This window comes from Portunus trituberculatus, chromosome 23 (assembly GCF_017591435.1).
Source record: "Portunus trituberculatus isolate SZX2019 chromosome 23, ASM1759143v1, whole genome shotgun sequence".
Taxonomy (NCBI): Eukaryota; Metazoa; Arthropoda; class Malacostraca; order Decapoda; family Portunidae; genus Portunus; species Portunus trituberculatus.
Genome location: NC_059277.1, coordinates 6,953,159 through 6,977,322, shown reverse-complemented (window position 1 = coordinate 6,977,322; position 24,164 = coordinate 6,953,159). Strand labels below are relative to the sequence as shown.

Genomic DNA, 24,164 nt, shown 5'->3' with positions numbered 1-24,164 from the left:
GTAAAACAGACATTGAACAACTTTTATCATTAAGTGACAATAGTATTATTTTAGTGTTGACTTGAACGCCTAGCAGAAGCCAGAAAGTACCGTGTTTAATGTTTATTTACATTGACGCAACCATGGCGACGGAGGACGCTCACTCCGCGCTGGTAACAGAACTAAACACCATTTTGAGCGATTTGCAGAACACCAACAAGGCCAAGAGAAGAAAGGCACTTGAGAGACTCCATCACCTTGCATTTGAGACTGAAGCTCACGAAAACCAGGAAGCACAGGGCAAAATATTGGACTTTTCACTGAAACATCTCGTCACGTGTTTGGCGGATCAGTCTGAGGTGAACAGGACAAAATCATCGGAAATCCTCCTTACCTTTAGCCTGAAAGGAGTGGTGAAGCAAGGCCAGCTAGTGCACCTCATCCCTTCCCTCCACCACAGACTGGCCACCCTGCCACAAGTGGAGGAAAGCGAGGATGTCAGATTGATACAAGTTAACATCATTTCTAGCCTCACCACGCAGTTCCAAGGGGCGATGGTGCCTTTTATGAACGATGTTGTGGGTGTGCTGAAGGAGGTGGTGCTGGACGTAAGCCCTGAAGTGCGCAAGGCGGCCGCGGAGTGTGTGAGCTGCTTCGCCAAGGCCACCAGAGAAAAGATCCACATGCAGTCAGAGTCCCTAGCAAAGCCGCTGGTCAAGGCGCTTCACCACCAGCGCTTCAGGAACAGAGTAGCGGCCATCACTGCTCTAGGTACTGTGTCTTGCTCTGACCTGTGTTTCACTGTTGTTTTGTTTCATTTGATTTTTCTTGTGTGTGAGGCTATGACTGAGTGACAAAAAAAAAAAAGAAAAGAAAAAGGCCCTCTAAGGTGCAGTTGCTTTTGGCAATCAATTTAATTAATGAATCTAAAAATAAAGTATTTTTCTAAAGATCTTGACGTAGTTAGGTTGAAATAAAGTGAGCCAGATTCAATGATGCAGTAGACACTTTGTCTTAGAGCAGTGTTATTCACTAATTTTTGCAAGGGAGCCACTTTGGTTAAACACATTCATTGAGGGATCCGCAGTCTCACATATCTGTTGCCTATTTTCAAACAAACAAAAGCAAATCTCCAAGAGTAACGAGATACGTCCAGTCTCCCCAGAAAGCTTGAACTCAACTGATTCAGTGAGACCACCAATGCTGAGGGCTAGACGTGTCTCTCATCAGTTTCCTGTAGTAGACGCGTATGATTTCTGTATGATTAGGGTAGGGATGTTAGAATGTTATCTCTTACTGTGACTTCGTCTTCCATCTCACCTCATGAAAATATGTATCTTACTTGAAAAATTATTATTTTCTAATTCTATTTGTTTTTTATTCATTTATTTTTTTTGAGAGTCGCAAGTTGAGTCATCGCGAGCCGCACAATGAATACCACTGACTTAGAGGAAGTATACAGTCTCTGAATGCCAGTCTTGCATTATGATGGCACACACTACTCATGGAGTGTGTTTTACCAAGTGCCTCTCAGCAAGCATGAAAAGAAATGAACAAGGACAAATTGACTCATTGGTATCTCAAGTGCATGTCTCTTCCCTTACCTTGAGAGCAACAGTGACCAGTATTAACTACCAGACTCAACATTATTTATGAATAAAACTAGCATTTCACAATAGCTACCCTTCTGCTTTGTTTCAGGGGACCTGCTGTTGTATGGTGATGGCAAAGTCATTGAGGATGTGAGTGGTTCTCTCGCTCAGTGTGTCATGGACCTTCCTCAGGTGCGTCTGGTCTTGGCGGAGGTTGGTGGCAGGCTGGCTCTCCACATGCCTGACAGATACTCCTACTGGCACCGCATCCTGCCGCTGCTGCTCTTTGGGTAGGTCGTGCAAAACGGGAGACAAATAGGGATGTAGTATTAACATCTCTGGCTTGACTCATCGTATCACTTCCATTGCTCTCTGGGGAGAAGCTTCTTCACTAAGAATTAGTTGTCACAGCTGGATGTTACAGTGGAGCCCATGACATTACATGGTTGCAATAACATAAAAATGCATAATCACACTGAAATTTTAATACTAATGATATTTTCCATTCATTCTTCAGTTGCAATAGCACCCATTTGCAATAACGAACACAACATTGGAATTAATTACTTCCGTTGTTACAGACCTTATCTGTGATGTTTCACTGTGCATCTTGTATATGTTGTGTAGGAGTTCTTTCTTTCACTTTGTATTCATTTCATTAATCTTTCAATATTTGTTAAACAGATGTAATAAATTTTACCTCAGACAGTATTATGGAAGATTTTGGGGAATGATGAGCTTGTTCTTTTCACAGCCTGAAGGATGAGGACAAGGATGTGAGGTGCAAGGCCACACAACTCTGGGAACAGGTTGGTCGCAAATATGAAGAAGAGAACATGGATCAGTTGAAGCAAGAAATTGATTTTGATGTGCCCCCATCAGACTACCCACCTGGAGGTGAGCAGCCAAGAATAAATTCTGAAGTCATATTGCAATAAATGTCCTACAAAAAAACAGTATATAGTTGGGCAGTTATAGCCATCTTCCATGCTGTCACCAGCCACTCCTTGTAACACAAACCTGTGTGTCATTATCCAGTCGTTTGACTTTGTCACATCCCATTCTCAGAGGTTCGTCCAGGCATTGGGTGTCGCAGTCTGGTGCAGCGCAGCCTCTATCACATACTTCCTGGTTTGCTGACTGACCTTGATGACTGGCAGGCCAGCCCAAGACTGCATGCTGCCAAGCTCCTTGCAGTGCTCATCCTTAATGCTGACTCTGGAGTGACTCAGTATGCAGAGAAAGTGTTGACAGCACTCCACCTTGCTGCAGGTGACAAGGAGGCCAGCATTGTTAAGCAGGTGAGATATGGTGCTTCTGTGAAGACACTTACTTGATATCTTCATGTGTATCAATGTGTATCTGTGATGTTTCATTGTGCATCTTGTATGTGTTGTGTCACTTGAGTAATGTTTCAGTGTTTGTATAATAAATGGCTTGATCAAATCAGGATTACTCAAAATGTGTCTGAACAAAGAATTAGATAAGTTATTTTCCCTTTTAATGGATATTTGCTCTTCAGGTGAATGAGTGTGGGCACTTCCTAGGGTGTTTCCTACCGCCCTCTGTTTTTCTGCCACTGGTGCTACCAAGGCTGGGCGCCGGCTACCATGGGGAGCGGCCCCTCGTTGTCTTGGCAGCTCTGGTTGAGGGAAGCAGCACCGCCCTTCTCCAGCCTTGCCTTCCTGACCTCATTTCAGCACTGGGAGAGGAGGATGTGGCCTTGGTGTTTGGAGAGGCTCACCAGGAGGCTCTGCTGTGTGTCATCAGAACTTTGCTAAACAAATGTGATTTCTCTGAGAACAGCTTCAAAATGTTCTACCTATTGCTCTTCATTGCATCTTCCTCTTCTGGTGAGAATGCAACTGTAGCACAGGAGGGACTGAGAGAACTCTCCAGGAACTGTGGCCATGAAGAAGTACAGGAACTTTATCAGAAGCACACTCGAGAAGTTCTAGACAGGCTACTGGAAACAGTTGGGGGCTGGACTGAGGGCTCCCCATCTTTCTTGCTGCTGGGAGGCCTCATGAAACTAGCTGGTGAGGCTTCATGCAGGAGTCTTAAAAATAAATAGAAAAAAAATAGGAATGCTGCCGGTGATAAATTGTTTGTTATAAATGAGGAAAAAGTTAATTATACATCTCACATTTATTTGATAATTTATCTATTTCATCTGATTCTTACATTCAGAAGACAACATTAGTGCTAATCATGGTTGTACTTTCTTCAGGTCCAGCTCTTGGTCATGAGCTGGAGATCCTCACCAAGATACTGACAGCATGCACAACCAAGGGGGAAGATCCATTTGTTTGCCTCCACTGCCTGACCCAGCTGAGACACCTCCTGCTTGAGGAGAGCCAGCCCCTTGCTGCTGGTGGCCAGCTGGAAGCATGGCTGCCTGTCCTTGTCTCCAGTGAGGCACATCTCTGCTTAAATGTCTTATTTCAAGTGACTTGATGTTGTAGTGAATAATTCAGAATACTTACCAGAGTGCCTTATTAGGCAAGGACACATCCAAAGAATTTACGAAGACACACAACTCAGAAAAATGTATGGCATTTTTTGACAGAAAGTATGCGAGGGCACCTGGCGTGGCGTGCTGGGGCCACCGCAGAGACCCTCAGGACAGCAGCTGTAGCCTGCCTGGAGGCGGCATGCAGAACGGGATTGACTGCCCAGCCAATGATGGAAGGTTAGCCATTTTGAATGCCTGATGGCTATTGCATGCAGCTAATTTTATCATAGTGTCATGAAATGTAAAGAAATTATTACAGATAAACAGACTGGCAACCCAGCTTAAGACTAAGCTGAGATGATGCAGGATAGGAAGATAAGCTGGAATACATGCACAACTCTGGCCAGTTACCATTATTCTGGAGTTTTCCAAATTTACCCCAAAGTTGTTTTACAGAGGTGAAGGAGTGTACTGTGCTCCTGCCAGCACTGATAGAGGATGATGCAGAGATGACTCGGCTGTTTGCATGCAGTGTGGTGCAGTGTGTGGCCACCACATACACCTGTCTCATTGATACAAAAACTCTCCACACCTTGGCAGACAGTAAGTTCTTCCTCCAGATCACAAAAGTATCATCAAGTACAAACAGAGCACAATCAGTTTTGGTTATATAATTGCCAAGGAAAAATGGTTAGACAAGTCTAGACACACTGACATCAAATTTTGTCTGTGCTGCAGAGGTGTTGAAGCGGTTGGATGATGTAGCACGGGCAGTGAGGCTCAAGGCAGCACATGTACTGAGTGTGCTGTTCCAGAATCTGCCAGAGGGGTATGATGTCACACTGAACACTGCTTACCTTCAGGATCTGTGTAAGGATGCTTTGATCTTCCTGGATGACCCTGATGAGCAGCTCCAAGAGACAGTGTGTGGTAAGCTCCATGTGTAAACCTTCAGTACCTTATGATGATATTATTGCTTGTCCAACAAAAAGTACAGTGTGTGACTCCAGTATCTGAGTGACTCATTGCAGCATATTGACAGTTTTGATCTTCCTTCTTTTAATGAACTCCTTTTTTTTACAGAATGGCTGGAAAGAATGAAGGTTGTGTGTCCTGACATACTCATGAAATTATTAGAAAGTGAAGCACACAAATTCCGGAATGCTCACATCTGCCACACACTCATCACCACCATGAAGACTCTACACCTCACCTGAACACACCAGTTTCCACACACACTGTTCAATTTATAATGGTGTGATTACTTCAGCCTTGGTGCTTCTCTGTTATTATTACTATTATTATTATTATTATTATTATTATTATTATTATTAGCTAGGCTACAAGCCCTGACTGGTAAAGCATAATAGTACCAAGTACTAACACAAGGGAACCTGTAGGAAAAGCAGCCCAGTAAAAAATCACACAAAGGAAAAGAGAAACAAAACAAAAGTTCCTCGAGATAGACTGGTCTCCTAAAACTGTAATGGACTTCCACAACAAACAAATTTTTTACTCTAAAGCCAACGGTGAACTTTTATGTAATGGCATGATTGGCAGATCGTAATCGTAGTCTTAATGCATATCAAGTGCTCATGCACTTGAATTCCAAATTGTACAAAAGATTTTATTTAATAAAAAGTCTTATAACACCCAAAAAATTATCTGTATCCCAAGTTATGATTGGTGAAGGATTCCTTCCAGAGCAGGAATAAGAGGCATGTGCCTTGTTGACAATGTAGGTGGAGGGTAAGGCCTTGGTATTGTGTGGACTGTGTCTTGGTACAGAATGTATGAAATATAATGGGAAAGAAGCTCCTCAGCCTTCCCACAATACACTTTGTCCTATGCTTAAAACTTGTTACTGTTGTTGCAAGTCTGTGCAGTGGATTTAATGAAAGTCATTGCTCATATTAAAAATATAATAAGAACATATCTAACAAATATATTCTTTTCCAATAACTTCTATGGTCCTTATTCTACATTGCTAAACATTACACACTCACTGCTATGTTTGGGTTCGTTGTGGTGCAGCCTGGAAGCTCTGTAGCTTGAACACAGTGATGGTCCATTCCGGCAACCTTCCTTCACTGTAATTCCGATGAAATCTGCGGAGCATGTCTCAGGTAAGTAGCTAGCTATGTCACAGCGACCATCATAAATATCTGCTTTCCTCAAACACTATTTTTTTACTGTAAGAAATTTTTGTGTTCCTGTAATATTCATCTATTTTAACCAAAATCAACAAATCTTAAGTGCAAACATTTTTTATGATGCATGTTCAGTAGTATTCTTCCAAAGAAATAAATATATTTGAAAGAATTCCTTAATAAAGTGGGAAAACTCACCGAGCAAAATACTCAAGGACGACAAGAGAGTGTTTCTCCACACTGTACGGCTCCCGTGCTCCTATCAACAGGACGTCTATGTCACAGTACTTCTGGTCTGAAAGGTCCATCAGAATATTCAAGCAGAAGTTTCCACCCGACTTTGGGCAGTATGCATAACTTATGACGTGATAGAATAGTATGAGGTGGTGTCCACAAGAGAAAGATATTATTCCAATCTGGCCAAAGAATGTATTTCTAAGTTGTCCTCTCATCACAAAAGTGTGTTACTTCCCTGAACTGAGGTGAATGGTGAATGGTAACTTTTCTATTATCCTGTACAATAATATTGATGACGAGGGTTACTTACCCACTATGGACTGAAGCTTTACATCTTTTATTACAATGGTCTGTACATTCTCAGGACACAAGGTGAGGTTGTGGGTCTGGCGAAATACAAATTGCACACGCCTTAGCTACAACAATCATAGACATTAATTAGAATGCATAATCTGCCTCATATATTTCATATAAGTATGATGAAGGAACATGAGAGGTTAGAATTCTCAGTTGAAGTCTCTCACTTGGTCAAAAGTCCACTTTGTTGCGCGAAGGTTGTCAATAGCTTTCTGTGTGAGCAGGCCACGCAGCTCCCCCCACTCCCGCTGGCTCATCAGGTCACTGACGGTGCAGATGGCCTGAGGGGTCACATTACTCAGTAACCTACTTGTAGAATAAAAAGACCAACAAAACATGACTACTGGCAGCTTCATGAGTCACACAGTCTATTGAGTAATTCATATTTCAAATCTTGAAAAGTTATCAAGTTACCTTTACTGTTTTGCAAGAAATATTCTGACAGGTCAATTCTTGTTACTAACACATATCATTGAATAAATAAGTTTCACATAGGATATTCCACCATTTGTACCTGTGCTGCTCCAAGTTTGAATGTCTCTAGATTGAATGATGAGTCCCATTCTTTCTGCAATGCCGCAATTTCCATACGATTGTGCAGCCACTTGAAGGGGTTAGGGATGTACCAAACCTTGACTGAGCCTGTGCTGGGCTTTGAAACCTGCCTCTGTGAGAGTGTATTGGCAGTGTGCAGACTACGCCATCCACATCTGGAAAATTTACTTTCTATGAATAAAAAGGAAACAATGTATTATATTAAGTGCGGCACTAAAGTTAATGTGGCAGATCTTTTTTTTGCAGCTCAATTATAAGTACATATATGATTGATAGGTGCCTTGACCATCTAATAACAGTAAATGTTTGGACTCTTCAAAACATCTGCAGTAGAATCACCACACCTGGGAGTTATAGCACATTTACAGGGGTTTTCCAGCACTGTCACAAAGAATTCACAGTAGTGTCATAGCAAGTTTGCAGCATCCATAGTGCTATTGCAGTGGATTTTCCAAGGCAGCCACCTCTGTTATATGCCTTTCACACCTTCCTGCTCAGATCAAGTGACTTTTCTGCAAAGATGATCGTCCCAGGGAGTCTCTTTCTCTATGCGCATACATACACACAAAAACACACACACATACACAAATGCTACAGTACATCTATATTTATCTCTACCATGGTAAAAGTGTACAAAAGGTCCTTTCTTTGCCAAATATGGTTGATTGTCTCCTTAGATTTTTAAAGTAAATGCAAAATTTTGTCTATTTTGATATCCCCAATCCAGTAAACCAAAACAAACTTAATCTAAGCTAACATAATCCTAAAACCAATCTAATCTGACCTAACCTAAAAGCAGTCTAACTGTTTCTGGCGTGGTATGGATTTTCAAAAGCATCAGTAAGAGTCAATAACAGCTGAGTGTGTAAAAAAAATCAAACCTGAAGTACAGCGAGTATACTACCACAACAAGCAGTTTTGTTATGCCCTACTGACAAGAACCGAGAGTAAACATTAATTGTGTTGGCTTTATGGGTCCCTGGTCAGGGTGTCACAAAATACCAGGTTAGGTTAGTGTACCTAATGGGATGGGGGGGAAGGCAAAGCACCCCCTCTCTGTTGTTAGGAGGCTTCAAAATGTTAGATTAAGTTAATATACCTTAAGGTGGATCAACAGGATAGGATGTATCAAGGGGGTGAGTATTGGTTGAAACTTCAAATTTATAGCTATATTAAATATAATTCCGCTTACCACTTTAGCATTGTGATAATGTGCACACAAAGAGAGTTCACACAAATGAAAAGGTCATAAGCGTCTCCTATATACATAAATACTCCACTGATAGTCTTTGATTCATTGCATTCACAGTAGAAAGACAATGCACTTGCCAAAACTCCAGTAAGACATGCCCACAGCATGTTCACTAGGCATGAGTCTCAGCATGTTTGCAAGTCACTATAAAAACTTAGCCAATGTGGGGAATGAAGCTTTGGGTAGCTTCCATTAACACTGCTGTGCAACAGAATGTAGAGTTGAGGGAAAAGAGCAGCTCATCAATTCGATAAACATACATTAAGGAGCAAGAAATAAAAACAGTGTCATAAACAGTCTCCTAAACTACCACACAATCTCTTCACAGTCAACAGTCCAGGCCTTTCCAAACTAGGCAACCTAATCTTTGCAATGGACAACACAACCTTGGAGCCAGTGTAACACAAACATAATTCAGTCAGTTCTAAATGTCAGCTTTGCTACACTAGCAAAACAATCTACGTGACAAGAAGCACATAATGAAGTTTGTAAGGATTTATAACACCTGGAATACACTCTTAGAGAAATTATTGCCCTCTGTAACCAATTACCACCTTTAAAGCTAAGCACGGTATATGTATAGGACTAGGACAGGTGGCTGACAGGTCATAGAGGAGACTCAGAAGATCACTACAAGATGCCACAGCCTTCTTAATTCCCCACTATCCATTCATAGGTAACCAGGTAATAATTGGCTAACTGGAGGATGTTTACCAAGAGGAGAAGCCTTGTTAATAGTACATTAACTATTCTTATAATGATTTTCTGGTAAGTTATCCGGCACTGTCCTCAAGAAACCGTCCCGCGCGCTCGCCTCGATTCCTGGCTCCCACTTCGCAGCTCCTCCACCCAGCTGATTTGACGTCACATATATGAAGCCACGCTCAGTTATCCTCCACACACACACACACACACACACACACACACACACACACTAATAATGGAATGAAGTAAAATACACCTTAACGGAGTAATACTATACACACAGTGATATGTAACAATTCTGCAATACCACCTTGTCCTTGTCTGCCTTTGCAGAGGGCCTGCGGCCCACCTGGTGCAGGAGGCAATCTGTCTCAAGCCCCCGAACATCTTGTTGCGGTGTGCAGTCTCACTCTCAGTGACTGTTGTGTGAGTGGTTGTGTCCCGCTGCCAAGTTGCCAAGCCCAACACGACGTCGCCTTTCTCAGACTGTTGTGTAACAGCCTATTGCCTAAGAAGAGACCAATGACCATCAAACTTCCCAAAACACAACTCCCACACACCCAGATACACACAAGCCACTTAAAACACTCCAAAATAATCCAAAACACACTCGAAACGCGGGACAACACCTTAAAATACCAACTAAGACACCTAAAACTCACTATAGAAACACCCAATATACACCCAAACCATTCCCACCACACCAAACACACACACAAAAAAAGATACCCCTTGCACACCCAAATCACTTATCCCAAAACACACTCAAAACGTCACGAAACACCTCGAATTGCCTCCGAACACTCTCAAAACATATCCAAATAATCACACAACACACTCAAAATACGTAAAATATACCTAAAACCATCTAATACGCACTAAAAACACCCAAATGCACCGAATCCACACTCACATAATACTCAAAACACCGCACAGCACTACCAAACATACTTCAAATACCCCATATACACTCCCAATTTCCCAAAACAGAATACATTATATAAAAAACGGCAAGATTACAAGGGACACTTAGCTAAACATTAAGACTTGGCTGCTGATCTTCTTTCTCTTCCTTTTTTCCTTTCTACTTCGTCCTCGTGTTTTACTTTTCCTTTCGTCTTCCTTCTACTGCTTCCATCTGCACACCTGAGTCTAGAAACACACGAAAACACGTAGAAATGGCTAGATATTAGGCAAAACACTCACGAACTGAGGGGGTTGCAAGAGAGACGCCAGCCAGAAGCTATGATGAGTCACCACCTTGGCTGTAACGTCATCAGGGTGAGCGAGAACAGCGGTGACTAGGCTAGATTACGTAAATTATTTTAGAAATGACTTAAAGAAAAAACGAAGCCACGGCTGAATGCTTGATATTTTATTACTTTATAAATATCTTAACTAGATTCTAAAGCATTAAAACATCTCCAGCCTAACTAGTTTTATAAAAATGTACAAATTAAGTATGTTGAAAGTAAAAAAAAATCACTTATAAAACTACTAAAACGTCCACACATTTCAACTTTACACCTCCAAAAGATATTAGGCAATATAAACTCTTTTCTCGGGCATCTAACAGTTAGCTAGAGCCAGAAGTGAATGAATGAAAGAATATTATTTAAAACAAAAACATTAAAAACGAAACTCATTTAAATTCTTGTCAAGTCCAGCAATTTTCACTTGAAGAATATTTCAAAACTCTTAACAGTGGGAGTTATCTTTTAAGACAATCTACAACAAGCCACACCATCACACACAAACTAAAACAATGAAAAAAAAGTATATATATATATATATATATATATATATATATATATATATATATATATATATATATATATATATATATATATATATATATATATATATATATATATATATATATATAATTGATGTTTTATAGGACTAAACAACATTACAAAGTTCACCTATTTGACTCAATGCGTTGATTTCACACTTAAATGAACATAGGAGATTCTTATATACCATAGAGGCCCAGTTATAGCTTGAAATAAAAAAAAAAAAACTATATGCTAAGATGGAAATTTTGACCGCTGAGAAAGCTCAAATTTACCTCATAAAACAGCAGTAAACGCCATACATTTACCAAACTGAGGCACAGAAAACACTTCAAAGACAACAATGTAAAAAAAAAAAATAAATAAAAAAAAAAAAAAAAATAAATAAATAAAAGGACATACCATAAAAGTGTAATATCATCGTTAGGAAATATATGGGAAAAGTATTGAACCCGGCAGGCTGGGGCTGGCTACCAGGACCAGGGGTAATGGGCCTGTGGGGGTGGCAACATCAATGGAGCAGCTGGGCATGCTATATTGCCTTTATTCAACTCTTCCCTACATCAAAATTAAGTCATATCATATGTTTAACTACTGGGTATGAAAAACTAGACTTGTGGCTCTATCTAAAGACATGTGTGGCTTACTGTGGACTCTTGGAGCATTGTGGTAAAAATGGTAATACTGACAACGGCTTGCATTGCTGGTTTACCCTCATCTTGTCGGGAATATGACAACACCTCATTTCACTTGTGTGTATGTATATGTGTGTCTTGGTGTATTTAAGTTGTTTCTGGGTATGCTTGAGTGTATATACGAGTGTTGTGGGTATATATGTATATATGAGTGTGTTTTTGACTATGTATGGGTGTGTTAGTGGGTCTGGCTGCATGGCAAGACTGAACAGCAGCAACATCAAACACACAACCACCAGCACCATCACTCCACCAGTCATCACCACCACCACCACTGAAGATATGTGATCTTGATCCTGTGGTGGCAGTGTCTGACTGGCTGTACCTACTGTGGTAGAAATGTCTATGATAACTATCTGCTACCTAAATGGGAAAAGAAAAAAGTGAGGTATCTGAAAGGCAGACGGGAGGCGGTGGCATAGTGGATAAGGTGGCGAGCGTGGGATCGGGCAGACGTCCACGCGTAGGTTCGAATCCCACCTCGTACAGCCTTAAAACACTTTGCCATTTGTCGAGTGGTTTAAAGTTACCTACATATCACCATGATACCCAGGTTCTAGGTGGTTACACTCAAGATGAGCTTGGGCAGTGATATGGGCCCTAATATGGGTACCACTATAAATAAAATTGCCTGCACCACTAATGGGCGGAAGCTGAACAGCGTTTCCAATACACTCTTCAAGTGTGCCTACAGGCGCTATAGGCCTTACTGAAAAAAAAAAAAAAAAAAAAAAATTTCTCTCATGCCTATCTATCTTATCTATCAATTATCTATCCATGAATTTGTCTATTTTCAACTATTGTACAAATTTCATATATCGATTTATAGGTTATTATGACATCTTTCGTTTTGATATCGTATCTAGCCATGGTTATTTGGCAAAGCAGTAAATATTAAATTCTTTCTAGTTTCAAAGCGAGTGTTGGCATTTCCCATGGGAAAAGAAAAAGCGAGGTATCTGAAAGGCAGACTATGATATTTCTCTCATGCCTATCTATCTTATCTATCAATTATCTATCCATGAATTTGTCTATTTTCAACTATCTATCTACCTACCTATACATCTATCTATCTGTCAGTCTATCAAATTCCCTGCTTACCTGTCTATCTTCACACAGACATGCAAATATTCACAAACTGGCATGGGTGAGTGGTGGCAAGAGTGTTGGCTGCCAGGTGTGGGGTGTTTGGGAGGGGATGGCATTACTGGGTTGAGAGTAAGTATTGACCAGCATTATTCTCAATCTTTCATGGCTTTCTCCAGTACACTCTTGATTCCCTGCCTCCTTCTGTATTTCCTTTAGATTTTCATTGAAGTAAGCCACTCATCTTTTCACATTAGGAAAATATAATAATAATAAGCTTCAGAATTAGCTGCTCTCTCTCTCTTATGACCAGTTCACTGATATATTTGAATAAAATATTTTTTATTTTTCCTTGTTTTACTAGATGCGTTGCTCCATCCTGCAGAACACAGAACCCTGTTCTCCTCTCTTCATCTATGTGCCTAACACATGACAATATTTATGAATAATTTAAAAGATAAGAGACCATTTAAGGTTGTAATACTTGAATTGTCATCTTCCTTCATCTCCAAAACACATACAGCCCATGCATGCCCTACCTCCACAGGGCTACCCTTCCCAACCCACCATTTTGGGATCAAGGTTATGACTGTGCTGTGGCATATACCACTGGTCTTCTCATCTCATGAAACCCTGAAACCCTTTTTTTCATCCTTCAATTCATGTTGCTCAGTATCAAAGAATTTAATAAAGTCGTCCTACCACTACCTGTCATTGTGTGACAAGGTACACTATACCAATGCTAAGGGAAAGTGGAAAGACACCCATCTTTATTACTGGACTTCATTCTAATAATATTCAATGCTTTTGAAAGAAGGAAATGTATCTTTTAATATTTTATTTATCAAAACTAATTTTAGATGACATGTTGTAGTCCCTTCCTTACAACATTTTACATTAATAATGAAAAATCACAAATCATTAAATAATATTTTTGTTTTCAAGACAAAGTAAATTGTTCAATAATCAAACATGCCCAAATGCAATACAATATTATTTTGGATGGTCTTCACAAAAGAAATTCACTGCACTTTGCACAAATAGTATCAATTACACACTCCTTGCATGATTGCCTAAGATGTTGCATCACAGCACACGCTGCCTTATTTAATAAAAGTCTGTGTTTCATCACTGCTGCTGGTACTAGTCTGATCACCAAGTCATGAGTTCTAAACCTTTGCTTGAGGATTAAGATGCAGATTTGTGTGTGGACTGGGTGACAATTTCATGTGATGGTACAAAATTACAAAGGTAATTTCTTATCACCAGAAAAGTTATATGGAATGGTAATATGAAGTGTAACATGAAAAAAAATTCTTCCATCACATAGTGGAAGTACTTGTCTGAATGGGTCCATTCAGACAATCACTCATAGTCTACCCTATATATAAAAGTTCTGTGGGACAAAGTCTCCTTTCCCAACAACTTATCCTTGACATTTAAAGAATATGTACAAGGGCCTCCAGCATCTTGGTAGTTATTAGTGTGTGGCCAGTTAGGAACTCTGGACAAACACACAACAGGTCCATACATACTATATCATATGTAATAAACAAGTTGCTTCTACTGAATTCAAGTACAAACTCAATAGTGTTGTTCATTCACATCAATGCAATACTGGAACCCATTCATCAAGGCGGAAAAGTATTCTAAGGAACATTCTTCTGCACAGGAACGCAATGCACTCTTGTTGCATCAAGAACATTTTAGCTTTGTGCTCATTGCAACTAAATACATTCCCCCCACCACAGAGTTTTCAACTCAACACTCTATGTAGCATTAACCCAATCCGTCCACGAGCTTTGTCAAGATTAACAACAGTCACTTCCACTACATTACCGAGCTCCAGCTGTATCCCACCCATCCTGGAGGAATGTACCAGCCCGTCCTGACCAAGACCAACATCTACAAAGGCTCCAAAGTGAACCACATTTCTGACAGAACCTGTAGGAAGACAATGTGGCTTGGCTATTTTGCAGTGATGCAGGAATGGAAACTTACAGCATTCAATAATACCGTTCCTGAACTTGATTAATTTCTCAAAGTTGTTCAAAACATTAAGTGTTTGGTAACTGAAACTATTTTCTCTATAGAGATCAATGTAAAGTATATTAGTTAATTCCCAGATACCCATCCACCGTCTCAGCAGCTAATGACAGATATTCCCATTGCCAAGACTGTCACTCACATCTCCAGATCAGAAATGATTTATCCAGATGGGATGTATTGAATGACTCTAGTGACAAAACTCATCAGGAGATACTGTTTAGAAAGTACAGATATTCTCTTTGTCACCAACCTAGTGAGGGAAGCCTTACAGAGTGATATAAAGGAGTGATAAACAGGAGAGGTGGTCATAACACATCTTTTAGTGTTTAGAATTCAGTAACTTTGTTTGAAAATGAAATTATGGCATGGCAACGAAAGGAATTGCTATCTCAAAATTTTGTTTGGAAACCAATTTGTTGAAAAATGGAGGCATTTGGTACCCAAGATTCCATTGTACATTTAAACTCATTATTAGCATATTTGTATAATAAACATGAAATAAATACATTCAAACATATGTAAATAAGTAATTTCAGTACGAATGATCAACTTTTTGGTAAAATTAAATCACAAAATTGAACAGTGAAAACTACTACTAATATGTAATGAGATAATCAAAGAGAGGGATAAAAACAATCAGACACAACCCACCTGTGAGCTTGGTGCCCAGAGATATGTCGTCTATGGAAGTGACACCCTGGCGGAAGAGTGGCTTTTCAAACTGTGCTCGGATGTCGTAGTCCAGCGGCTGAGCCAGACCCTCAATGATGAGCTGCATGGTGGGCAGACTCACCTCACACTGCCTGGCTACATCCTCCACACCTGAAACACAACATCCTTAAACTACAGAAGCAAAACAATGAAATATTGGAATGCATTATTGGTGTGAATTGTACATACCATAAAGGTAATCTAATGCTAATAACAAATGCTGTCTGAAAATACTCCAATTTTGGATGATCCTTCTTTTATCTTATTCAAGGGACTGGCACCTCAGAAGGCCCATTATTTTTATTCTTTTGTTGCTCTAGGTCAGTGTTCCTCTTATATTTAAAAAGAAAAAAGGATTACCATGGTGTTTAAACTCACTGGCTGTCTGCATGAAGTGTTGCAGAGTGCGGATGAAGTGTTCACTGCCAATGTCATGCTGGTGCACACCGACCATGCCTGTGAACTTTGATGCTGCATCGTAGGACTCCGGGTGGATCATTGTGCGGTCCAGTGGGTTTATTGGTTCCTTTGCAGCTCGTTTCTTTCCTTGGGGAGTTCTGGAAGTCAAACATATTACAGTTAAGTAAATGGGTCTATAGAACTTAGATACTGATATTATATAGTAGGTAATATCTGTGAAATGTTTACCTGTTGACTTCATTGGCAAGTGTTTCAGGCATAATTCTGATGAAGCCTACACACTGCTCAAAGGTGCGAGGCCCTACCCCTTTCACAGACTTCAGCTGCTCCCTGTTTATGAAAGGCCCCTTGGTCTTCCTGTACTCCACTATATTTGCTGCACGTGACTTGTTCAAGCCAGACAGTTTCCTGCAAAGTGGTAGACATATTCGTGAACAGTGAGTAAAACTCTGCGTAAACACACTACTTGCTTCCATACTTCACACTGCCTGTTAAAGTTACCAATCAAAACACTCATCATTCAGTCGTCCAACTTCTACATTGCACTAAACAGAACATGGAGTAACACTTGAAAATTAAGCTTGAAACTCACCTTAGTACAAATTCTGAAGCACAGTTGATATCAACGCCGACAAAGGAGACACACTCCGTCATGACAGAGTCGAGTGAAGCGTGGAGGATGCGCTCAGGAATGTCGTGCTGGTACATGCCAACACCCATGTGCATGGGATGTACCTTGATGTACTCCAGCAGTGGGTCTTGGAGCCGCCGCGCCAGCGACACTGATGACCAACACCAATGAAAGAAACGATGAATGGTGCTACTTCAAGCTGCACTCTTTGGAGAGGATATCAAAACAATACACTAATCTGCATCCCATTGTGTCTTTGTTGCTACGCCTCAATGAAAAATGGATTGCTTTTCACTGGACTACATATACTGCAGTTTTCACAAGTCCATATCATCCAGCAGGTTCAAGCTTGCCCTGCCTACCTTACCATGACAGATAAGACTCCCTCTCATTGTCTGATCACACCACATGACAAACACTTCCATCACAGTGAGGCTTCACATCTGATTATACTGTATTTCTTCCACTACTTACAAAACTCTCAACTGTTTCTTTCCTAACATGTCTCCTCACAAATACAAGATGAAACCATTACTTAAAATTTCTCTATCTTTTTTGTGACATGTAATCAGGACACTGCATGGCAAACAAGTGGTATAAATTTTTAAACTCCTTCCTTGCTTGTAGGCATCTCAAATCAGTCTCCATCTAATACTAATTTTCACCATTATCTACTTATATAGCAAAATATATTAAAATGAACATAAGCACTGTTAATATCCACTGCCTTGATGATAGGATCCAAACACAATGTAATAAAAAGGGATCAACAATACACATGGTCCCTCAAGTCAGCATGCCCTTCTGCAAACCATGATCACTAAAAAAAGGCAATGAATAATAGAAAGACTGCAAATGAGCACAAACACCGGCACTCAGAATCATTAATAGAAGTCTAGGGAGCACACACACACACCCCACAAGGCTGAAACATGAGGGCTAGTTACCTACAACTCACAGGCACTAATGTGGTTAGGATCGAGATCCGGGAATTCCATCTTGGCCTCGGCAGACACAGAGTACTGTGAAGCACCAGTCTCATTGATGATAGTGTACTGCACGTTGTATGGCTCAAAGCACTTCTGGGCAATGAGGCGGCTCAGGTAAGTCTCTGTCTCCCGGCACCCACAGCCATTACCCACAGCAAACAGCTCACACCTGAAGAAAGATTACTAATATTGTCTATCCCTCACTGAAGCATTCAGATGCACTGCAAAGGATCTGTAGAGACCTTCGTTAAGTCATCTCTCAGTGCTCTCACCCAACCCACCACAAAAAGCTCACACCCCAAGGGAATTATTTACAGAGTCTAACAACCAAAGCAATGATGGATAAAAAAGATTCACAGAAACATTTGGAAGTACATTACTGAAGCACTCTCTTAAATTTCAGAAGTATTTAAAAATTATGTAAAGGATCAATACAAACATCCAAAACTTTAATATTGTAAAGAGGAAATAAGAAGGTAAGCCTAAACATTCATACTAATGCTATTACTACAAAAGTTCCGCAAAACACACAAGGAAATGAAACTATAGGCAGACTAAGAGCAAGAAAACTGATCATCAAAACCTTACACTAACTGTCCCACTACACTCCTTATACTAAACACAAACTTGCATCAAACAACATGAAGCAAGATAGACAACAGGCTTGAATCTGTCCCTGAAACACAACAATCCTTATCCTCCATACACACACACACACACTACAAGACATCCCTCGCTGGGTTCAATAGAGTGTATGCATGCGCCAACCTGACTCTTTACCCAAACTTGTGGACGATCTCTCTGAGGGTGCGGGCATTGTGGTCTTTGGTCCAGTCCTCCACCTGCATCTGCTGGTTACCGCGGAAGGGATATATAGTAGTGGTGAGCAGCTTGTCACCATTTGGATTGGTCACTCCTATCTTACAGCCATTGGAAAAACCTGCGGACAAATTGTAAGGGTCAGTAATGGTGGTTTTGCTTGCTTGTGCTGAGAGAGAGAGAGAGAGAGAGAGAGAGAGAGAGAGAGAGAGAGAGAGAGAGAGAGAGAGAGAGAGAGAGAGAGAGAGAGAGAGAGAGAGAGAGAGAGAGAGAGAGAGAGAGAGAGAGAGAGAGAGAGAGAGAGAGAGAGAGAGAGAGAGAGCTTCTATTCTGAAACACTTCCTCTCTTAATACAACTCTTTTGTAAGGCCACAGAGATGGTAAGCTAGATTTTCAAGTGTGTTTCTCCAGTTAGTAATGTAGAACTCCTGTAAATCTGCCACTAGAACCATAAAAACACCCTCTGAACATAGAGAAGGTGAGGCACAGAAGTGTTTCAGAGGGGTTACCACAATATTACACACCCGGATCAATAGCAAGCACTGTCTTCCCTCGCACTGGTGGGGTGAGCAGCAGCTTCCTCAGGTTTGCAGCGAACACCTCTACAGACGCTATCTCAGCCTTTTCTGTCAACTCACTGCGGATTTGTCGCTGCATGAAGGGCCTCACTGACGGGCGGAGAAAATGCAAAAGTCTTACACATTGGACAAAAAGGAGTTTCATCTATCTGAAAGGTGGATAAGACTAAGAGTGTTTTATAGAGACTCAAATGTGGTGTTTTTTTTTTTTTAGAAGAGAAAGAATAATACAAGAGACATGAGTGGAACAAATATGCTGGCCCCACTGACAGAGATTCACCTCTACAAAAAAAAAAAAAAAAAAAAAAAAAAAAAAAAGGCAGTTCATGTGTTGATCTTGTGTATGAAATGGTTATTGAAGACCTGAGTAGATCAAACAATGGCAGTAAAGGAGAGTAACACACCCAGTCTCTCCCAGCTATCTTCGGTGCTCATCATGACAAGCTGGGTGCGGTAATGCTGAGAGTGACCCAGCCATTTCTGCTGACAGAAGTTGAAGAAATAGCGATATGTGTTCTCTGGAATGACGATCTTGACACTCAACACTCCCTGGTGATCTCCGCGGTTCATGGCCAGGATCTGCAAAGGTTACAACCCAATACACACCTTGTCACACTCAGTAACAATGCACACACACTCTTATAACCTACAATGTATCCCAATAACTATACTCAAAGTGATATTCACAAGATCACCAGGATACAATTATGATAAAATCTCAAATTTACCATAATTTTATCTGATTAAAAGTGAAAAGTAGATTAAAGAAGACCAGTTAGAAGACATAACAAGGATGAACATCAGAGAGGAGAATGCCTGCTGCAAACTTACAATTCACTCTAGTTTAATCTAACAAGAAGTCAAAAGTATATCAGAGGAGACAGTGAGTGGAGGAACCCATGTCAGCAAAGCAGCAGAGATTAATGAGCTCTCTAATCCCATTAAGAAAAAAATGAAGATACTAAGCTGAATGATAATAAGAGCCTGGGGCCACAAGGGAGCTTCACTCACTGCATGGGGCTTGGTGTGCCATGCCATGCACTTAAAATCAAAGTAATGTTCATATTTGGCACAGAGATCATCACTGGGTCCTGGTCCTCTGCTGGCCACCTTGCCCTGGTCCCTCTTCTGCTGCTTCCGTGCCTTGCTGCACTCCAACAGTGGCTCACAATTCTTCATCCTTCAGGTAGCAATTGGGAATATAAGGATAATAGTTATAAATACATTATATATGAAACTTAACATCTTTAAGATTTTCCAATTGTTTATCTTGTATGTATTACCCTAATTATATGACATAATAGCATTAAAGGCTTGAAATGGCTGCATTTCTTTTGTGCCCTACATGAATGTAAACTCAATCCTCAAGGTCTGCCATTATGTCTCCAAGCTGACTCTCTCTCTCTCTCTCTCTCTCTTTTTAAGTGTTCTCAGTGCAGCCCATCACCACAACACTCACAGGCGGCGCACACAGTCCAACACTTTGGCGTCCTTGCTGATGATGTCAGCAATGATGTGCTGCAGCCCCTGCTCCACCTCTTCCACACTGCGCAGGCCCTCACGGTTAGGATCAATCAGGGGGTACAGCTCCTGCTGGTCAATCTGAGGGACAGACCAATCCAATATGATGCAGACTGGCTCTTGATCCTGTGTCCAGCTGACAGTGTGAAAGGTTTGGCAACATTAAAGAGGCCATTTTCAATAGTGAAACATAAGAAGGATGTCATTATCTTCACAGATCACTGAATCCATCAGCCACCAAGACATGATAAAAAAATTCCATAGTTAGACTGAAAAATTACATAAACATACCTAAATATACCCAGTAGCTTATTCAAAATAATATGTACATTCAACTATAACTAACACTTTGTTCAACAAATGCTTCAGTGAAAAGTTAGGACACTTACAAACTTGTTCTGTGTGCCCTGCAGCACCTCCAATGCAGCCGGCCCCAATCCCAGCTCACGTGCTCGCTCAGCATAAGTCCGCTTCCCACTGCCCTTGTATGCAGCAGTCTGTGTGGCCAAGATAAACATGTGTCAGAAATAATACAACCAAGAACTCCCTCTAGAACACAAATCCCTAGCATTATACATTAAGAGACAGCAACATCAGAGTGCAGGAGGAACAGGATGAAAGCTCACCAGGTGCTCCACTTCATGCATGGTTGTGGCTCGCAGCAGTGACACTTTGCGGTCGTCCGGCAGCTTCTTATTGTCTGTCTTCAGGATCTTCACCACCCGCTCTTGAACATGCCTAGGAAACACAGAAACATACATCTACTTCTTCATGAATATTACTTATTTCAATATGAATAATAAAAAAAAAAAAAAAGCTGGAAAATAAGCATATGATCAATCACTGACACAAAATGAAGAGATGCATCAACATGATCTAAATAACTGACTACTGATTTCCTAACATATTAAAAAAATTCTGAAAGACATAGTAGACAATTCCCACCTAAGTGAGGGTATTATAAATAAAGTGCCATCAGTGACAAAATAAACAGGCACACCAATGGGGTTAAAATAACACTTACTTTAACTGAGAGTAAGTGTTCTGGATTTCCCGCAGCTTCTCTACGTCCATGTTGCCAGTCTTGTCCTTCCTGTAGCGGGCGATGAAAGGCAAAGTGTTCTCCTGGTCAAACATGGTTACCACATTCTTGGCTACCCACTCATCCACCTTCTGCCTCTCCGCTATCACCTTGGCCGGGTCCCACTCAAACACTATCTGGATGTCATCATCTGGAATCTAAAGGTGAATGTAACATCAGACTAATTGACTGAGAGTAAATGTAATATGCTTGACTCTTTCTATCTACACTGACATCTACGAGTATGTCTGGTGGTTATCTCTTGTCCCATTCTAAAGGGGAAGGGCTGGGATGGGGTTCAACAAAATGAGAATTTCAAAAGATAAGGAATGAAAAAATAGACAAATACCCTCTAAAGATCATAGTCTTAATAATGGGTTGTTCATTGTTCACACACCATCAATACTTGTCTCTGGCAATGATGAATGCAGTGAAGTGTTTTAGGTGATTAACGATGAGTCTTGAAATCTCTTAAACTACAAACAAATGGCTGAGGGTCCAGCCAGCAGCCCAATACTCGCCACTCACCCTCTTCCGGTACTTGAGAGTGCCAGCACCGCCCACCTCCCCTCGGCTGGTCTTCTGTGCCTTGACCTGCCGCACCACTTGCACCTCCGGTTCCTTGCGCTTCACCCCCCGTGCCTGGCTCTGCTGTTGCTGCTGCTGCTGCTGTTGTTGCTGCTGCTGTTGAAACTGCTTTTGTTGCATCTGCAGCATCTGTCTTTGTTGGGCTCGCTTTTGCTGCAGCTCCTTTTGTTGCTGCTGCCGCTGCTGTTGTCGTAGGAGCCTCTGCTGTGCTGCCTCCTGCTGCTGCTCCAGTTGCTGCTGATGGTACTGCTGTACTGGTCGCCGCTGCCGCTGCGATCGCTTAGGTGGTGGCGTCTGCTGCTGCTGCTGCTGCTGCTGTTCCTGCTCTTGGTGCAGACTGTTGGTTGCAATGTGTTCCACCTCATCCTGCTGCAGAGTGAAAATGTTTTGTATTACAACCTGCATTGATATCCCACTGTTCTTCTTTTCCCTGCACCACACAACCACACTACAATGCCTCCCAATGCTAAGCGGCACCCGCTCTGTAGATCATGGACAGAAAAAAAAAAAAAAAAAAAAAAGACACGTTTCAACTATGTAGTATGCTAAGGTTATTCCCGAGTATCTAAATCTCTGTCACTTCAAACTCTGACACATGCCACTGGACAGATTTGCTTGGGCACTGCACCTCGACACCCGGCACTCTGACTGCCACCACAGCACACCTACCTGTATGATCTGAGGGTGATTGCTGCTGCTGCCATCGCCGTCATAAAGAACCTCCACCTCCAGCGCTACACCAGAGTTCATTGGCCTGACATTCTGCACCTCCTCCAGGATCTCGATGGAGCTGTCCAGGGCTGCAGAGGAAAGGCGTGTTGAATTACTATCAGTCAGAGGAAGGTGGATTGTGAAGAGCTTTGTGTATGTGTGTGTGTGTGTAGTAAGTACATGTATTAGGTAACTTTAATGCAGAAATCAATATTTTGTTGTTTTTGATAGCATAAAACACAAGAACTTTTCAAAAACACTATGAGCTTATCTAATTCCCAGCACTCTGGTTAGGTTAGGTTCCATTAGGCTGGTGTCACGAGTGGTGCAGGAGTTTGGAGGGTGGGGGGGAGGAAAGCCTGCATGTTAAGATTAAGTTCGATTAAGGTTAATCCAGACGTTCCTAATTCCATAACTAAGAGTCTAACATCCTTGAACTACCCATCAGTGTTAGAGTCAGGTCATTTCAGCTGGCCCCACTCCTGACACCGCCTCGCCACCATCCACAATGCCACTCTGGGAAATAAAACACTCGGAAATAATTGACTAGTTCATCATTATTTATTTCCCTCGACATAACCCCGGTGTGGTCTTGGAGATCCTGACACTATATACCTGATTCCTACACGTGCTATCACCACCAGAAAAGCAACACAAAAACTTATGATCGCCCTGCAATCCCTCCAAACTTCTCCAGACCACATCGAGGCATTCCTATTTCACATCATATTTATTCATCCATGCCTTGAATTTCATCAATTGCTAAGCTAAATACACCAGAAGGAACCGCAAGTCATGCATACACATCAGCACAGGCAATGTGGCTTGTTATCGGTGAAGAAATAAGGTCGATCTGAGGACAACCTACCCTCCTGTGTTGACATTTTGGCGTGGAGGGAACAGAGTGTAGAGATCATTTACGTATGCTCATGATATTAACTTCTTTAACTGTTATTTTTTTATAAGAAACAAACTTGCTTTTTAAAATATAAATAAAAATGGTACTTTCTTATAGCAAAATGTTTTGGATTTAATTTGATTCCTATTATTTATTTTTCTATTAGCAAAACGTAGAATGGCTAAATGTTTATATTAACGTGGAAATCTAGAGTAGATATTCATAGTGTTGAATTTGTTTTCATCTATTGTATAATTTAGAGTAGAAATATCTTTGGGTAATATATTTTTTGTTATGTGTGATGTATAT

The 24,164-nt window shown here is 41.0% G+C and overlaps 3 protein-coding genes across 6 annotated transcripts; 1 reads left to right on the top strand and 2 right to left on the bottom strand.

Annotated features, from left to right (window-relative positions):
• Positions 1–81: 81 nt before the first annotated feature.
• On the top strand, positions 82–5,687 carry LOC123507746 (dynein axonemal assembly factor 5-like). 2 transcript variants are annotated; one of them, XR_006675748.1, is made up of 10 exons: positions 82–750; positions 1,681–1,861; positions 2,326–2,468; positions 2,640–2,872; positions 3,094–3,610; positions 3,802–3,984; positions 4,141–4,263; positions 4,483–4,629; positions 4,890–4,956; positions 5,110–5,152. XR_006675748.1 is itself a non-coding variant. In XM_045260915.1 (10 exons), the coding sequence occupies exons 1-10, from the start codon at positions 99–101 to the stop codon at positions 5,241–5,243; spliced, it is 2,505 nt and encodes an 834-aa protein (XP_045116850.1). In that variant the 5' UTR covers positions 89–98; the 3' UTR covers positions 5,244–5,687. The 2 variants fall into 2 exon arrangements, 1 of the variants encoding a protein (XP_045116850.1); XM_045260915.1 differs by having other exon boundaries at positions 89–750; positions 4,765–4,956; positions 5,110–5,687.
• A 247-nt stretch (positions 5,688–5,934) lies between these two features.
• On the bottom strand, positions 5,935–10,251 carry LOC123507747. 3 transcript variants are annotated; one of them, XM_045260916.1, is made up of 7 exons: positions 10,196–10,251; positions 9,593–9,790; positions 7,285–7,480; positions 6,938–7,051; positions 6,724–6,799; positions 6,375–6,471; positions 5,935–6,134 (listed from the first exon to the last, which is right to left on the bottom strand). In XM_045260916.1, the coding sequence occupies exons 2-7, from the start codon at positions 9,667–9,669 to the stop codon at positions 6,035–6,037; spliced, it is 660 nt and encodes a 219-aa protein (XP_045116851.1). In that variant the 5' UTR covers positions 9,670–9,790; positions 10,196–10,251; the 3' UTR covers positions 5,935–6,034. The 3 variants fall into 3 exon arrangements, with proteins under 3 accessions (XP_045116851.1, XP_045116852.1, XP_045116853.1); XM_045260917.1 differs by lacking the exons at positions 9,593–9,790; positions 10,196–10,251 and adding an exon at positions 9,292–9,471; XM_045260918.1 differs by lacking the exons at positions 9,593–9,790; positions 10,196–10,251 and adding an exon at positions 7,670–9,261.
• Positions 10,252–13,680: 3,429 nt separating this feature from the next.
• Positions 13,681–23,863, bottom strand: LOC123507745 (S1 RNA-binding domain-containing protein 1-like). Its single transcript, XM_045260914.1, has 17 exons — positions 23,826–23,863; positions 22,916–23,046; positions 22,187–22,615; positions 21,602–21,816; positions 21,204–21,315; positions 20,967–21,074; positions 20,516–20,658; positions 20,068–20,236; positions 19,461–19,635; positions 19,003–19,146; positions 18,440–18,599; positions 17,629–17,828; positions 16,632–16,821; positions 16,268–16,447; positions 15,998–16,176; positions 15,560–15,730; positions 13,681–14,803 (listed from the first exon to the last, which is right to left on the bottom strand). The coding sequence occupies exons 1-17, from the start codon at positions 23,839–23,841 to the stop codon at positions 14,616–14,618; spliced, it is 2,910 nt and encodes a 969-aa protein (XP_045116849.1). The 5' UTR covers positions 23,842–23,863; the 3' UTR covers positions 13,681–14,615.
• Between the last annotated feature and the right edge of the window lie 301 nt (positions 23,864–24,164).

Bases quoted from the DNA above. Each gene is read 5' to 3' on its own strand.
- LOC123507745 (XM_045260914.1), bottom strand. The intron at 15,731-15,997 runs GTGAGTTTAAAC...GTTGTGTTTCAG, and splicing joins ACACTTCATGCAGACAGCCA to GTGTGGAGGATGTAGCCAGG. The intron at 14,804-15,559 runs GTGGGTTGTGTC...GTCTTCCTACAG, and splicing joins TCTGGGCACCAAGCTCACAG to GTTCTGTCAGAAATGTGGTT.
- LOC123507747 (XM_045260916.1), bottom strand. From the start codon at position 9,669: ATGTTCGGGGGCTTGAGACAGATTGCCTCCTGCACCAGGTGGGCCGCA. The intron at 6,800-6,937 runs GTGAGAGACTTC...GTATTTCGCCAG, and splicing joins CAAAGTGGACTTTTGACCAA to ACCCACAACCTCACCTTGTG. The intron at 6,135-6,374 runs GTGAGTTTTCCC...CATGCTCCGCAG, and splicing joins GTCCTTGAGTATTTTGCTCG to ATTTCATCGGAATTACAGTG.
- LOC123507746 (XM_045260915.1), top strand. From the start codon at position 99: ATGTTTATTTACATTGACGCAACCATGGCGACGGAGGACGCTCACTCC. The intron at 751-1,680 runs GTACTGTGTCTT...GCTTTGTTTCAG, and splicing joins AGCGGCCATCACTGCTCTAG to GGGACCTGCTGTTGTATGGT. The intron at 2,469-2,639 runs GTGAGCAGCCAA...TCCCATTCTCAG, and splicing joins ATCAGACTACCCACCTGGAG to AGGTTCGTCCAGGCATTGGG.